The sequence below is a fragment of the Callospermophilus lateralis genome, chromosome 9, assembly GCF_048772815.1.
Source record: "Callospermophilus lateralis isolate mCalLat2 chromosome 9, mCalLat2.hap1, whole genome shotgun sequence".
Classification (NCBI taxonomy): domain Eukaryota; kingdom Metazoa; phylum Chordata; class Mammalia; order Rodentia; family Sciuridae; genus Callospermophilus; species Callospermophilus lateralis.
In genome coordinates this window covers 4,431,426-4,445,710 of record NC_135313.1, presented here as the reverse complement: position 1 = coordinate 4,445,710, position 14,285 = coordinate 4,431,426, and the positions used below count along the sequence as shown (strand labels likewise).

Sequence of the window (14,285 nt, the reverse complement as noted above, 5' to 3'; positions counted from 1 at the left end):
CCCCACCGTGGCTGTCCTCACCCAGTTTCCACCTCTGAGCCATACCCGCTGCCTGCATGCCCCAGCCCCAGCAGGGGCTTTGGTTCCTTAGGTGCTTGTGAGCCCCACCCAGCACTCAGCAAGGACCCAGCCAGGATGCTGGTCCTCACCCTCCAGCAAGACAACTGGGACATTTCCAGAGCCTGGGCCAAGTGTCGGGACATTGATCCAGGAGCAGGTTAAGCCTCTCCATAGCCTGACCTGGGGAGTCCCATCCTGCCTCAGCTTGTCCCTAAACTGGGATATGGACAGTCCCACCTTGGGGACATCAGTCCTGGGAGCAGCGGATCAGAGGATGGGTGGGCCGTGCTCCACAGGCCTCAGGGACTGATCTTGCTCCTCCTTGTCTGAGAATGGGTGGGGGGGCATGCAAATGCCAGTCTTGCCCCCTGGTGAGATGGAGCTCTGTCTTCCACTACCTGACAGACAGCCTGATGGCACCGTAGCGCAGGCTTCCACCTCTCCTCCGGTGGTCAGGAGCAGCTGGGGCTCTGCTCGCCTTTCCCCAGGTTGCTCCTGGACATCTCCTACCCCATCACACCTCATTCCCAGGTGCTCTTGTTCTCTGGGCCTTGCATGCTCCTGGGACTCGGGCAGCACCAGAGGCCTACTCCTTGTCTTTGAGTGAGTAGAAGTCCTCACCTTGCTTCTCCCTCCTCTGTACATCCCTGCAAGGGGCATGTTTGCCTTGGATGGCCCCTTGCTGTCCCCTCCCCGACCCAAGATAGACCTTAGAACTTTATGGAAGGCATCAAGAAGGAAATTAGATAGGCCTTCTTTACAGTCCTTGGAAACTGGTTCCTGGGACAAGGATTTTGCCTGGTAGCCGCTCACAGAGCCCGCTCAGTAAGTGAGGGCTGAGCATAAGGGAGATGCTTTCTCACAGTCTCTGTTCCTGTCCTTCCTTTCCAAACGATTGGAAACTCACAGGACAGCAGCCTGACACTAAAGCATGCTTGTGGTTAGTTTTGAAACAAAGTTGAAGACTGGAGTTGTGGCTCAGTGGTAGAGCACTTGCGGAGCAAGTAGATTAAATAATAAAGGTCCATTGACAACTAAAAAAATACTAAAAACAAAAAAACAGTTGAAATGCTTCTCTGTTACACACCAAAAGCAGTTTCTCGCCTGCGTGGCCTCCCGCGAAGAGGCCAGCTCTACAAACAGCTCAGCAAGTACCCCTCCCGTCATCCATGCGGAGTGTGCCCCCTTCACACCCAGGTGGAAGGGATACACAAGGCCCTGCGTCCATGGGGTGGAGAGCAGTGTCCAGTCAACAGGGAGACAGATGCACGGTGCTATGTTGTCACCTTGTGGATAGAGCCACCAAGCCAGGGAGACAGGCTGGGCAGGCAGCGGCCGAGGCCAGGTGGAGAGAAGGCTCCCCTGGGTGGCTCCTTCCCAGCTGCCTGACCTGGAGCCTCACCGTGGTTCCCTGGGCTGGGAGGGAAGGAGGGCTGTGCGGGCGGAGTGGAGATGTGGTGCTGCCCATCAAGGATTGTCGACCGGCCAGCTGGGGCAGGGCCCTGGTGGCCTCGGCAAGTACCTGCCAGTGGCTGGAGCAAGGACAGCTGTGGGCAGCAGTGAGGAGACAAAGGCCTTGGTGCTCTACTCTAAAGGGAGCAGAACCTAAGAGAAGTGGGCAGGGCCTGGGGTGGAGGGAGGGAGACAGTCCAGCCACCTGGTGCCCCGGGTGGGGACAAATGCCGGAGCCGAGGCCCTGTGTCAGCGAGCAGGCCTAGGAGGTCCAGAATGGGGGACTGGGGCTGGCATGGCAGGGTGCTTGCTTCTGGTTGATGCTTTTCTTTGTCTTCATAATGAAAAGTGAGGCTGGGGGCAACTGTGGAGGAGGGAGTGTGAGGAGCGAGGACGTGGCCGCGGGAAGGCAGGGGAGGGATTTCCTACAGAGGTGTGGTGAGACTGGTGGACAGGCCAGGGCCCCAGAGTGGAGGCGGGTCAGCATGCTCCCCTGGCCCCGGCCCAGTTGCAGGTACAGCGTCTGAGGGCTGGGGAAAGTCAGGTGACCTGGCCAGGAAAGGTGGCGGGAGAGGGAAGCTGAGCTGAGTTTGCAGGGGCAGGTTTCCAGTCAAGTGTGGCTCTGGCCCCTCTGGGTGTGGGGAGATGGGGTGTCAGGCTGTGAAGACCCCAGGGGTCATTAGATGAGCCTGGGTGCTAGTGTGGTGGGTGTCCTGCTGCGGGCAGCCCTGGGGGATGACCACAAGTGATGGCAGCTGGGGTCTGGGGAGAAGAGGGCTTGACCAAGGAGGACAGAGGCCACCTAGGAGGACAGAGCTCTTGTCACAGGTGAGGACAGGGTAAGCTGCTGCAGTGGTCCAAGACACGACCTGGGCTCCGTGGGGACTGGCAGAGCAGGCTGAGGGACAGACGCTCATGAGGGACCCGAGGTTGAGGGCAAGGAGGATGCCTCGCTTTTGGGCACGTGGGTGGGATTCACAGTGCCATCACCTGGGAGGCGCGTCCCCGGGAGAGCCAGGCTTTTAGTTGGCACAAGGTGGAGCGGGCCTTCCAAAAAGAGGCCACCAATAGGTGGTGGTTTGCACTGACCGAATATAAGCCCCAGGGCAGAGTGTGAGAGGGTGGAGACTGGAAGACGAGTCACCGTCCCCGGGGCATCTCATTACTGACATTGGACCGGGTGGTAGGTCGGGGCCTCCTGCCCAGAGGGCATCTTCCTCATCTCAGGGATGGCCCTTGGCACCTGTAGCACCTCCGCTCTGCTCAGTTTGATAACCCAGAATATCCTCAGCTGCCAGGTGCAGTGATACAGTCACCCTGACTACGATGAAGGCTGAGGCAGGAGGATGGCAAGTCTGAGGCCACCTCAGCAACTTAGCAAAACCTGGTCTGAAAAAAATTTTTTAAGGTTTGGGGGTACAGCTCAGAGGTAGAGCACTCCTGGGTTCAATCCTAGTACTGCAGAAAGAGGGAGAGACGGAGTGTTTTCATTCATTGCCAACTGAGAGGGCATTCCTAGCTGAGCACCAGTGGTTTGGGAACATTCAGAGCCACTGGGGACAGATCTCAGCTATTGAAGGTGCACCAGAAAAACAGGGAGACAAAGGAAGTGCTCATGGGGCTGGCCCTGGTGGCCTCCTGGTGAGGGGGTGGCATCATCTCCATACAGTCTGTCTCCCGGAAGCCACTTGCTGCCACCCTCCTGGTGTGCCAGAGTCCCTTCCTGAACTGAGTGTTCCAAGACCCCAAGAAGACGGAAGGCGAGATGGCCAGGTTCCTGTCAATTGCCTTGGAAAAGACTTCCTGCGGCCGGAAGGGAGGGTACTGCCTAGAAAACACGTTCATCTTGATTCCCAGCCAGGCGAACTCTAAGCCATGACGTGCTAGTGACTGTAAGGTCCCCACAGAGCATCCTGAGGGAAGCACTTTGCATATAGAGAAGGAAACAGTGACTGGTCTGAACAGGGACAGTTCCTCAAAGAGGAGAAATACCAAATGGATGCCCCTTTATTGTTTTAAATTGTCAAAAATACATGAGTAGGGTACCCCTCTGCCCTTCAGCAAAGGGTTTGTCAAGATTGTCCCTTGGTTTCTTTGTGGACAAATTCAAAGGCATCTGAGCTGGACACAGAGTCAGTGTGCATTACCCGGCTCAGCAATGATTTTGAGAAGCTTCCACGTACTGATTGGTGCATCTGGAAGGAGTCAGGCTGAATCTCCACCCCACCCTTTCTGTAGTTTTCATCAACTTGGATGGATATGGAGGTGCATGCTCAGAACGGCCAAGAACAGTAAGAGAGTTGTGAAGAATAACCAGGTGTGGGCTTGGAAGGCAGCGGCTCTGAAGACCAGGGCTCACGTAGAACACAGCTAGTGAGGAGTTGCGGAGTAGAACAGCGAGTCAAGGAATGACGCTCCACACGCGGGTGGAGATCTGTCGTGTGGACCCTCCAGTTTCTGTGCACATTCTAGGTCTTAGAAGAGATATTGATACGCTGTAACAAAGACAGGACCCTCCAGACAGTGGAAGGAGGGCCTGTCCTGATGCTCTCCACCACCCTGCAGGGAAAGCCAGCCCTGATGTGGCCTGGGGAACCGGTCCTCTGGCAGCCAAGTGCAGATCGTCCCAAATGTGGGCTCTACGTACAGTTCAGAAATGAGACAGGGTGATTTGGGAGGGAGCCAGTATTCAGGGGCAGAAGGACAGCAGGAAGGTATCAGGAACACACTCAGCCTGGTGAATGGAGGGCACCTGCGGACAGGGTGGACTAATGAAATCAGCACCCACAGCCGCCAGGGAGGACCTGGTACTGCTCCTCCGCGTCCATGACCAGCATGAGAGCAGAAGAGATTTAAAATGTGCAGTACGACTCAGTCAGGCTTGAGCACCAAGTAACACGTAGGGCTGCCTCAGGACAAAGTGAGGTCTGAGCCGCCATACCCCAGGGCCACCGTGGCTTCAGAACACTGGAAATGTGCACAGGAATGACACGATTCAGCTTTTTCTTCCCCCTGGAGTGTCTACACTTTCACCTGACACTCAGTGGAATCAAGTATTTAAATACATAGGCAAGAGCCACCACGTTGGAAAGCCTGGCCAGCTTTAAGCTGGAATTCGGGAAGGAGGCCCCTGGGGGTGGCCTCGAGCCCAAGGAGCGGACAGCAGGTGGCTCACACGGAGAGGCCATGCACAGAGTGAGGGGTGACTTTGGAAAAGACTGAGCCAGGGTCTGGGCCCCTTGAGGCAGGGGCCGAACCATGTCTGATATCAAGCTGCACGCTTCCCCCACACCTGGCCATCGTAGTCAAACAGCAAGCCAGAGGGGACTTGATGCCTGCTGTCCCCTGGGTGCAGTCCCCCAGAGAGAGAGGCCAGGTGTTGGGCGGAGTGGAGGGTGTCAGCCTTGGGGCAGGGAGCACTGGGGGATGGTGGGTGCCCAGCTACTGTAACAGGACCTCCAGGCAGGGATCCTGATATGGTGTCCTCGGGGATGGATCCCATGCATCTAGAAAGTGGCTGGCCAGCAGCTGGTGCTCAGAATCGAGGCTGAGAGTACTTGAAGTAGGGCAGAGCCTTCTGTCCCTGAGGTTGTTAACCTGCTGAATCATAAATGGAGAATTCTCACGACTCTGGGGGGAAGGTGTCCTATCACCTCCTCCACCTTTTTTCTGTACAATTCTATGTTCTTTCCTGGTCACTTAGCATCACTTTTGACCTTCTCTTTGGTAAAGATAAAGATACGTAATAAATTAATAAGAGTTTTGCTGGCAGTGAGTGATCATATGTGCACACTGGCTTTCAAACCTTTATAAGTTGCTCCAGTGCATCAAAAACAGATGGATCTACCTAATGGGCTTTCAAGTGCCATCGCAGGACACTGGTGGGAGAAAGGGCACACACGATCTTCACCAATTGCAATTGAGCTACCTTCATATGTAGTGTTGAGGAGAAGAAGGAGTCAGGTCCCTCATCCTGCATGCACACAGTCAGTACCATAAAGGTGCACTCTTGGGCTTTCCTGGCTGTCTTTGTTTCTTTCTGGTGTGTCAAGGTAATTATGGGAAAAGAAAATCAACTGGAAACCACAAGCTCACTGCTTCCCTTTGGCAGAGATCATGTATTCTGCAAATGAGTTTTCAAGACCCCCATCATGCAAAGTAGAAAATTTTAAATTCTCCCAGCATGAAGGTGATGCAGAAATTGGTGCCTGCAGGTGGCCAGGGGACCATGATCTTCTCCTGCGGAGGCTCTGGGCCTCTGATCTGCAACCTCATGACTGGGCACCATGTGCAGGCCCCTGTGTGGTGCCGGAAGAGCATTGCTTGAGTGTTTTCCCCAAGACTCCTTTCTCTGTGCTTACCTTTGCATTTTTTTGCCTTTTCCGGTCCGGTGGCAGACACAGGACTGGGTGACTCCGTGTGCTCCAGCCCCAGTATCTCCAGCTCCACCAGCCCCAAGCTCGACCCGCCCCCCTCCCCCCACGCCAACAGAAAGAAGCACCGAAGGAAGAAAAGTACCAGCAACTTCAAAGCCGATGGGCTCTCTGGCACTGCTGAAGGTAAGGTGCCCGGGACCCCCAGAGTGACTGTCTGCATTTCTCAAAATTCACTTGTGGTTTTCCGGATTGTGAGATCAGATCCCCTTAGAACACCAGTGCCCAGTCACGCAGGCTCCTGTGTGTGCCTTCTGTTTTCAAGGTGGCACGACAGGGCCCTGGCACCTTCTCACTGTCTGATTGTCTGGCTCAGCCCTGGGGCCTTCGCCCTGCAGTGGCCGATAGACGGCAGCACTGTCTCCATCACAGGCCTGGTGGAGCTCTATAGCCTGTCCCCACCTGGGCAATCCGGGCACAACAGCCACTCCAGGTGGGTGGGTCTCCCCACCTCAGTCAGGCGTCACCTCTGATCCTGGCTGGTCTCGGTTGTCCTAGACGGCGGCTCACCTGGTGCTCAGCGGCCTGTCCTGCAGCCCCCTCTTCCTCTTCTGTCAGGCACGCTGACTCCTTTGCTTTGCGGGTCCCCTTAGTGGTCCAGGTGCTGTGGTTTGCCTTGATTCTCCTTTGACTTGCTGAGTCCCCCATCCTCTCCATGATGGCAGGGGTGATCTTTCTGATGTGGCTCCTTCCAATAAGTTTACGTTTTTTTATTCCACAGACATAAGTGGAGATGGGTGCATGTGTGTGCCTGAGCACACGTGCACACGCCCCGCGTCATGGGGGGCAGAACTAGTCCAATCTAATAGACAAGTTACAGAAATACTTCAGAGGAAAGTTAAAATTCCCAAGCATGGTTCTCGTGACACAAATGGCTTTTTTGAGGACGGCAGTTGCAAATCTGTCTTCAGCAAGGGTCCTCACTCCGGAACGTTCTTCATTACTTAGGTCCTTTTCCTTTCTGCGTGTCCGCCGTGCTGTTCCTGCATGCTCCACTGGTCTGTGTCCAGAACCACAGGTCAATAGATGCTGGCCCAGCTAGAGAAGGCCGCCTGTCCCTCCTGTGCCTGTGGGTTGGCGTGAGCCCACAGCACCTAGTAGCAGGGACGAGCAGGTGTTCTGGTGGCATGCATAGCGCCCCCTGCTCACAAGGTCCGACAGCCCTTCCCCACCACATTTCTTCCTGTTTCGCCTCCCATAAGCATTCTGCTAATAAGGGTAGACAATAAAACCCAGTTTTCTCATGTTGCGATAAACAAGGGTGATTCCATCAAAATAGCAATGCTGAAGAAAATAATAATGGATCAAAGCACCCACCTAGTGCTGCTGCCTGCCCACTGGAAAGAATCTGGTACAAATGCCTGAGATTGGTGAGTCTCCTTCACACTCCCAAGTCTCCTTCCAGCTACTGGTCAGCCAAAAGCCATGGTCACAGCCCACCCTGATGCAGGCTTGGGACAGTAGCTGTGCCCCAGGCTCCCCATGAGGGGACGTGAGTCGGAAGAGAGGAGCCCCATCCCTCTCCACAGATGAGTATGTGATGGGACATGTGGTATTTCCAGCTGGCCTGTGGTTTGTTGACAGAGCACGACGCGGTAGGAATGGATGACCAGGTCACCCTGTAACTACTCGGTTGGTACATTTTAATTGTCCCAAGGATGTGGCAACTGCTGCGAGGTAGGGCCTGGCAGCAGTTGAGAAGGTGCATTTGGCCAGCAGTAAGTTTGAAGGAAGGCTGATAAGTGACCTGAACTTGTTGGGCCCCTGGTGCATTCCAAGTCCACCTGCTGAGTCCTGGGGATTGTTGGTATGCACCAAGCCACAGAATTTCTCCAGGCGGGGACAGAGAGGACCTGTCCTGGCCAGCTGCAGGCCGCTGTCTTTGAAGGTCTTGTTGCAGAGGGGGTGGTGGAAACAGAAAGACAGCTGCCATGGAAAGACCCACCCTGGAAATCTTAGCAGGGCTCCTGCAGGGGCCAGTGAATGGGTGACATGCAAGCAGAAGCACAGGGCCCAGGGGAACTGCCCCTCACTTTCTAGTGACATCTTTCCAATAGAAAATAAGCAGTAAGTTCTTTGTAAAAAAGAGTAAGTATCCTTTTCCCTGGGAAAAGTCAGTCTGTGAGACTGAGTTGCTTTTGTGATCCAGGTTGAATTCTGTTATTTCATTTTTGGGGAGGCAGGTGGTACTGGGGATTGAACTTAGGGATACTCAGCCACCGAGCCACACCCCCAGCCCAATTTTGTATTTTATGTAGAGACAGGGTCTCACAAGTTGCTTAGGGCCTCACTTTTTCTGAGACTTACTTTGAACTCACTATCCTCCTGCCTCAGCCTCCTGAGCTACTGAGATTATTCTGTTATTTCTAAGGCACAGTTTCTCTCCATATTTTGGCATTTATGAGTCAGATTGTGTCCTGCCATTGAAGTCATTTTAGATTCAGTGATGTACACTGTTTCTATTTATTTATTTGTTTTGTGTTAGTGGGGGTTCTAGGGCTGAAAGTTGGGGCCTCTCAGCATGAGCCACATCCCCAGCCCCTTTTAATGGTCTTCATAACTAGTAATTCCTTAAGCACATTGTGTGAACCATCCAAATGAAGCATTGTGTTCTCGAAATTAAAGCCAGCTGTGCATATTCTACCAGAGCTGTAAGAATACCTGTTGGTGGCTCCCACACAACGCAGGTCAGTTACCACTGCTGCACAGGCCCCCTGCCTGGGGCTGGAGCACCGTGACTGGAGAGCCAGGCAGCCCTTCGAAGGTGCCTGGGAAGTCATTGAGTTTATGGTTCTGACCCACCTGCTGGGACAGATGAGGACATTCAGATCCCCTGAGAGTGTCAAAAACAAAACCTCATAGTCAGTCAGGATCCTGGGGGCAGATACAAGGCCCCCAGCTGGTCACTGCGGAGTTACCCTGGGAACTGTCTGCAGAGGTGTGGGGGAGCTGGGCAAGGAGGGACGTGTCTCCAGCAGGGAGCTGTGGCCTTCAGCAGAGGGACACTGTCCTGCAGGTGAGCAGGGCAGCACCCTAGCCTCCTCCCGTCCTCTGTCTACTCGGCCCCCTCCTCACCAAATCCAACCGGAAGCCCAGCCGTGAGAGCGGCAGATGCTGGCCACATGGGTCTGCCCTGGGAGGCCTTTTGCACGTCCCTGGGGAAGTCAGGCCAGGGACTGCTGCTCAGCCTTCACAAGCCCAGAGACTGGAGGCCTCTCAAGGGAGGCACTCAGATTCCGTGATGTACACCATTTCTGTTTGTTTTGTGTTTGTGGGGGTGCTGGGGCTCAAAGTTGGGGCCTTGAGCATGCTAGGCAAGCACTCTACCATGGAGCCACATCCCCAGCCCCTTTTAGTGTCTCAAGAGAAGGTCTGGAAGTCTGTCCAGGGAAGGGGTGTGCTGTCCACTGTGGCTCCTGGTGCCATTGTGGCTTCCCACGTGGACCTCAGTGCCGTCCCCAACTACACGAGGTAAGGAGCCTCTGCACAGGCATCCTGGCTCCTGGAGGAGGGACGGCCAGCTGTCTCTTACCTTCTATGTGCCCACTCAGAAAGCGAAGGCTGAGGGTCGTCCCCCCTTGTGCCGCGCCCACCCCAGAGATCCCGTCCACCAGGGCTGCGCATGGCAGGTGGGAGCTGGGGTTCCTTCCAGGAGGGGCTCATGGCACTGGCTCTCACGTAGTCCCCTAGTGTGGCTCATCTTTACTGAAGGCTAGGAATTGAATTCCGCACCACGTGGCCCCAGAGGCCTGCTGTGCTCCACGTAAACAGCCGTTTCTTCTGTCTACAGTGTTAAGGGAATTGGGTGAGTCTAGAAAACTCCGTGAGCAGAGTCAATGGCTGAAGGACTCCTCATCTTTGTAAGTACTCGGCTGCCACCCTGACCAATTCACAGCTGACCGGGAGCAGAGGGTGCGTGGATGAGTCCCCTTCCCTGGTCTCCTGGGTAACCACAATGGTGTAAGGAGTCCTGCGGTGTGGAGGTGACCTGGCCTGCAGGGAAGGCTCTGGGGGTGAGGACAAAGCTACTTCCTGACTGGGACACCCTGTGCCCTTCACTAACACAGGCCTCAGAACTGTGGGGGCATGCTCAGTGCCCCCCACCCAAGTCCTGAGACTGCTGGCCTGGGCGGTAAGGGGTGCAGGCACGTGGGGACCACTGTACAGTTCTCCATGAGGCACGCGCCTCCCGCCCACCTGCCAGGAGCCTCCCCAAGTTTGGATCTGTTCTTCCGTTCTCTGTAAGCCTATGAGAGTTTCACAGAATCTTTGCTCTGTCATAATGTTGGGCAATTCTGTGATGTTTTTATTCAGGAAAACTAGACCAGAGGTTAACGTTCTGTCAGTAGTTAGGCTGCCAAAATCTGAGCAAGAAGTAGGGTTTGGTGGTCTCACTTTCAATGAATTTTTCACTGTTTTCCTTTTCAAACATGGAGAATTTTAAAATTGTGTTTATTGAGAGCTTCAGGGACAGGGCCCTTTCCCACTGATGGCAAAGTGGGACAGCCCTTTTGGAAGCAGCGTCTGTAGCCTCACCACAAAACCCTGAGGGGAAGAGTGATGTCCCCACCCAGCTTCTGCTTGTGCCTCTCGTTTGCCCGTCTTAAAGACCACCGAGAACACCGGCTTGAGTGCCAGGCAGATCCTTGACTTTGAGTTGGATTAGAGGTGGTGGGGATTATTGAGTACAGTAAAGAAAATGTGGATCATTCAGATCCAGTGATCGTGGGCCAGAGAAGGTGGGTTCAGATGATCCTGGGGAGGGCAGTGATGGGGGCGGAGGCTGGTCCCGAGAGAAGAGAGCAACGAGGGACTAAGGGCATGGGGCCTGCCATGTCTGCAGATGACAGAAGTCCCACCAAGCGTGTGAGGTCCAGCCTTGGCTTGTCCTGGGTGGCCCAGCTGGCTTCAGTGGGACCCACGGGCAGAAGCTTCATGGAGATGGATTCGCTTTCCATAATAAAAGAAATCCAAGAGCCCGGCTGTGCTGAGACCCCGGCCCTGCAGTGGTCGCAGCACTGTCTGCTCACCCTGCAGGAACGGGTGACACAGGGTGCTTGTGCCGTGGTGCTGGGCCCTGGCTGGCACTGGGCTGAAGTATGGGTGCTGGGGATTTTCCAGGTCTTTAGGGGCTTGTTGTCACCAGACACTGCACTTCCTGGGCGTCTTCTTATCCAGGGTCCGGGGTGAGCCTGTCATTGCTGAGATGAAGCCACGGTCTCTGCAGTCGCCTTCCGTGGCCCCAGATCTCGTGGTTCTGTTAGTTTGGTAACATTCATGCAAGTTTGCATCAAGTGCTAATTTCCCTGTTTCCCCAGTGAAAAGGCTGAAGTAGCGAGAGGTTAAGTGGCTTTCTTGTCCAGGGTCAGGTTGCTGGTAGGTGACAGAACTGTCTCTTGATTCTCTGCCTCAAACTCTTTCTGCCAGGCAAAAAGCAAGTCTTTGAGGTGTGTGGAGCGGCTTTTGAATCTAGGAGTGGAGCAGACTGAATAGTTTCCTTGATATTTCTCCGATTCCATGTAAAGACACTGGCTTTTATATGGATCCTAACATCTAGAAGTTGTATAGCAGAAAAATCTTTCTTTTTAAATGCAGGGCCCATCTGATTTACCCAATCTTACAGACAAGAGGGTTATGCAGAAATCCTGTTCCCCCACGCTTGGGGTCACCTGGTGCCTTGTGCTAAAGGTCTCAGAAGGGAATTTATTTCATCCTTCTCATCTCGTTCCTTTGGTCGTCCGTTCTGGTCTTTGCTGAACCATTCAGTGGTTGATCCCGGATGGATAGTGAAAGATCATCCTGGTCAGGGTAAGCCACAAGCAGGCTCCCTGCGTGGCAGGAAGTAAATTCCTCACCGCAGCTGAATTCCTGAACAGTCGAGGGGTGCCCCGAGGTATTGACAAATTGCATCAACTTGGACTTAGTTTCGTTTCATTTTTAAACAGGAGACCCTGAAATCACGGATCCTTTTGTTCTTTCATCAGATATTAAGCAATCACCACAGGGAAACCCTCACACCTAAGGCTCCGTGGGAGACACTGAGAAATAAACCTCAGTTCCTCTCTCCCCAGGGAACACAGAGCCACCATGTGGAGGTACAGCATGCCCTAGAAACTGCCCCCAGGAGGCCGGGCAGAACACTGGGGAAGGGTGGGGTATTCAGAAGGGCAAGAGTTAGGGACGGCTCTCCCACCGCAGAATTAACTCCTTATTCTGTAGGTTTGGTGCGGGTCGGATCTCTGATCTGATGAAATCCACAGGGGCATCACCTCTTCACTGAGTGCCGATGCCTGTGAGCTGGGCACCAGCGGGGGTGGCCTGGGATCAGTCAGGGGATGCAGTGTTATTTTTACTCAGACCCTAATTAATAGGTGTTGCTCTTCTTGGTCACTTACCTTTTACCTTAGGGAATTTTTAAATTAACCTGTCAGTGTTTTGAAAGGCACTTCGGAGGAAAGCATGTGCCGTGTGGGGTTGTGGGTGTTTCCCTGCACATTCACCTCCAGCCCACGGGGCTGGGTCCTCCCCGAACCACTGAGCCATGTCACCTGCTGTGTGCTTGAAGCCATCATTGGATGATTTGGGGATCTTGCATATCGTGACAGGGAGGGGCATTTTCTTGTTATTTAGAATGTCACAAGCTCCTAAGTGTTTCATGACCATGATGTCCTCTTCCTCGCTTTGGGGATACGGTCACCATGCATGTGACTGTACACATGATTGGCAGGTCCTAGTCAACATGCTGTTGGTGGTTTCCCCCCGTGTACATGGGCTTTCTCATTTAATTCTGTGTTATTTAGAAGTGGCTAGAAGGATGGGTGGATTTATAGGAGCTGGCTGCACAAGTCTTACTGCCATTTGTCACTCTTGGATTTCTTCTTCTCATCCAGCACTGCATGTCTATTCCTGGTTTTAATTTGGGCAGCTACCCTGAAAGGAAGAGGAATGAGAAGTCTCTATCAACTTCTTAAAAACTCCGTGATCTGCCGTGATTTTTCACCTGATAAGGTCTTCCTATTGAAACTCCCCTATTATTGAGCAGTTGTTAGTGCATCTGAATGGTTGGGTTGAGCAGTTAATTCTGGTGCATGTGAAAAGCCCAGAATCAGAGACGCTCCCCAAAGACAGGCTGAAGAGCATAAGAGGCCGCCGGCCTCGCTGCCCTGGCGGCGTGGGTTATGGAGGACAGGTGTGTGCTGATGGCCTTGCCCTCTCCCCGCAAACCAGGTCAGTTTCCCAAAGAGACTTCTCAGGTTGAAACTCGAGCTGCCCAGAGAGTGGACTTGCTGAAACTGAGTGGACCTGGTTTACTCTAGACGTTGACATTGTGGATTGGGCACAGTTGACTCAAAAGCTGTCCTGCCGGGTAGAGTCTGCCGCCACAAACACACACAAGCCATAGCGCTCTCAGATGCTTTGTGGAAGTCCGCAGGTCGGAAATAAACAAAGATGAGTCGGTCACAGCGGGGGCCAGAACAGAGGATCCCCATCACGATGAGCTAACAGACAAGAGGAGTTTGGGTACTTTTTTTTTTTTTTTAAGTCCGCACAAACTAAACAGGTTAGCTTCAGGGCCGTGAAAGCACATTGAGCACCTACTGCATGCCAGTGTGCCTGACTTGGCATGTGAAGTGGCTGAGATGTCCCTGCCCTTGGCAGTCGCACAGCAGTAGGCAGAGCAGACCTGCAGCAGGCTGGGGTGGGGGGCGGCCTGCGAGATCCTCAGGAAGGCTCACGGAGGGCCAGGATATTTGCATCCATTCTGTAGAGAATGAAATCTCTGCCTTCCCGAGGGTGGCAATCTGAAGAGTGAATATGAGATCTTAGGATCCCCAGTGGTGTCCCAGAGCCCTCCGGTGCCACAGGACCAGTGTTCAAGCCCCGTCCCCTGCTATACAGGACATGTACTCACTCTTGCCACATGTAGGTGGCTGGCAAGGCCCTTCTCTCACATGCAGGATTGGATGTGTTTCACCTAGACTCAGAGAGGCCCTTCCGCCTCTGGGCTCGGCCGGCACCAGTGTCTTTCCTCAGAGCTCATGACAGCACGGTCTCTCCCAGCGCCCAGAAATTGGAACTCGCACAGCTCAGCAGTCCCTGGGTAGACTGGCTTCCAGGAGAGTCAGGTTCCACCTGAAGTCCTTCTCCTTATGCTCTCAGAATGTTCCCACTTCCTGGGTCGTAATTCAGCCACTTAACCAGCAACAAAGCTGTGACCCTGGACCAAGTCCTGGGGCAGAAGAGGCAGAGCCGGTTCTGGCTGCAGCACACTCCCCTCAGATCTTCCACGCCACCAGACCCCTTCTCTGCTCTCCCCACTGGATCCGCTCTGGGTGTCTT

The 14,285-nt window shown here is 54.0% G+C and overlaps 1 protein-coding gene across 7 annotated transcripts in view; it reads left to right on the top strand.

Annotated features, from left to right (window-relative positions):
• Agap1 (ArfGAP with GTPase domain, ankyrin repeat and PH domain 1) overlaps positions 1-14,285 on the top strand; it is a 492,018-nt gene that overhangs the window by 364,568 nt on the left and 113,165 nt on the right. For all 7 annotated transcript variants that reach the window (XM_076866821.2, XM_076866820.2, XM_076866822.2 and 4 more), the window contains one exon: positions 5,910-6,071. In XM_076866821.2, the coding sequence (XP_076722936.1) occupies positions 5,910-6,071 (162 nt within the window). The remainder of the gene's footprint in view (positions 1-5,909; positions 6,072-14,285) is intronic.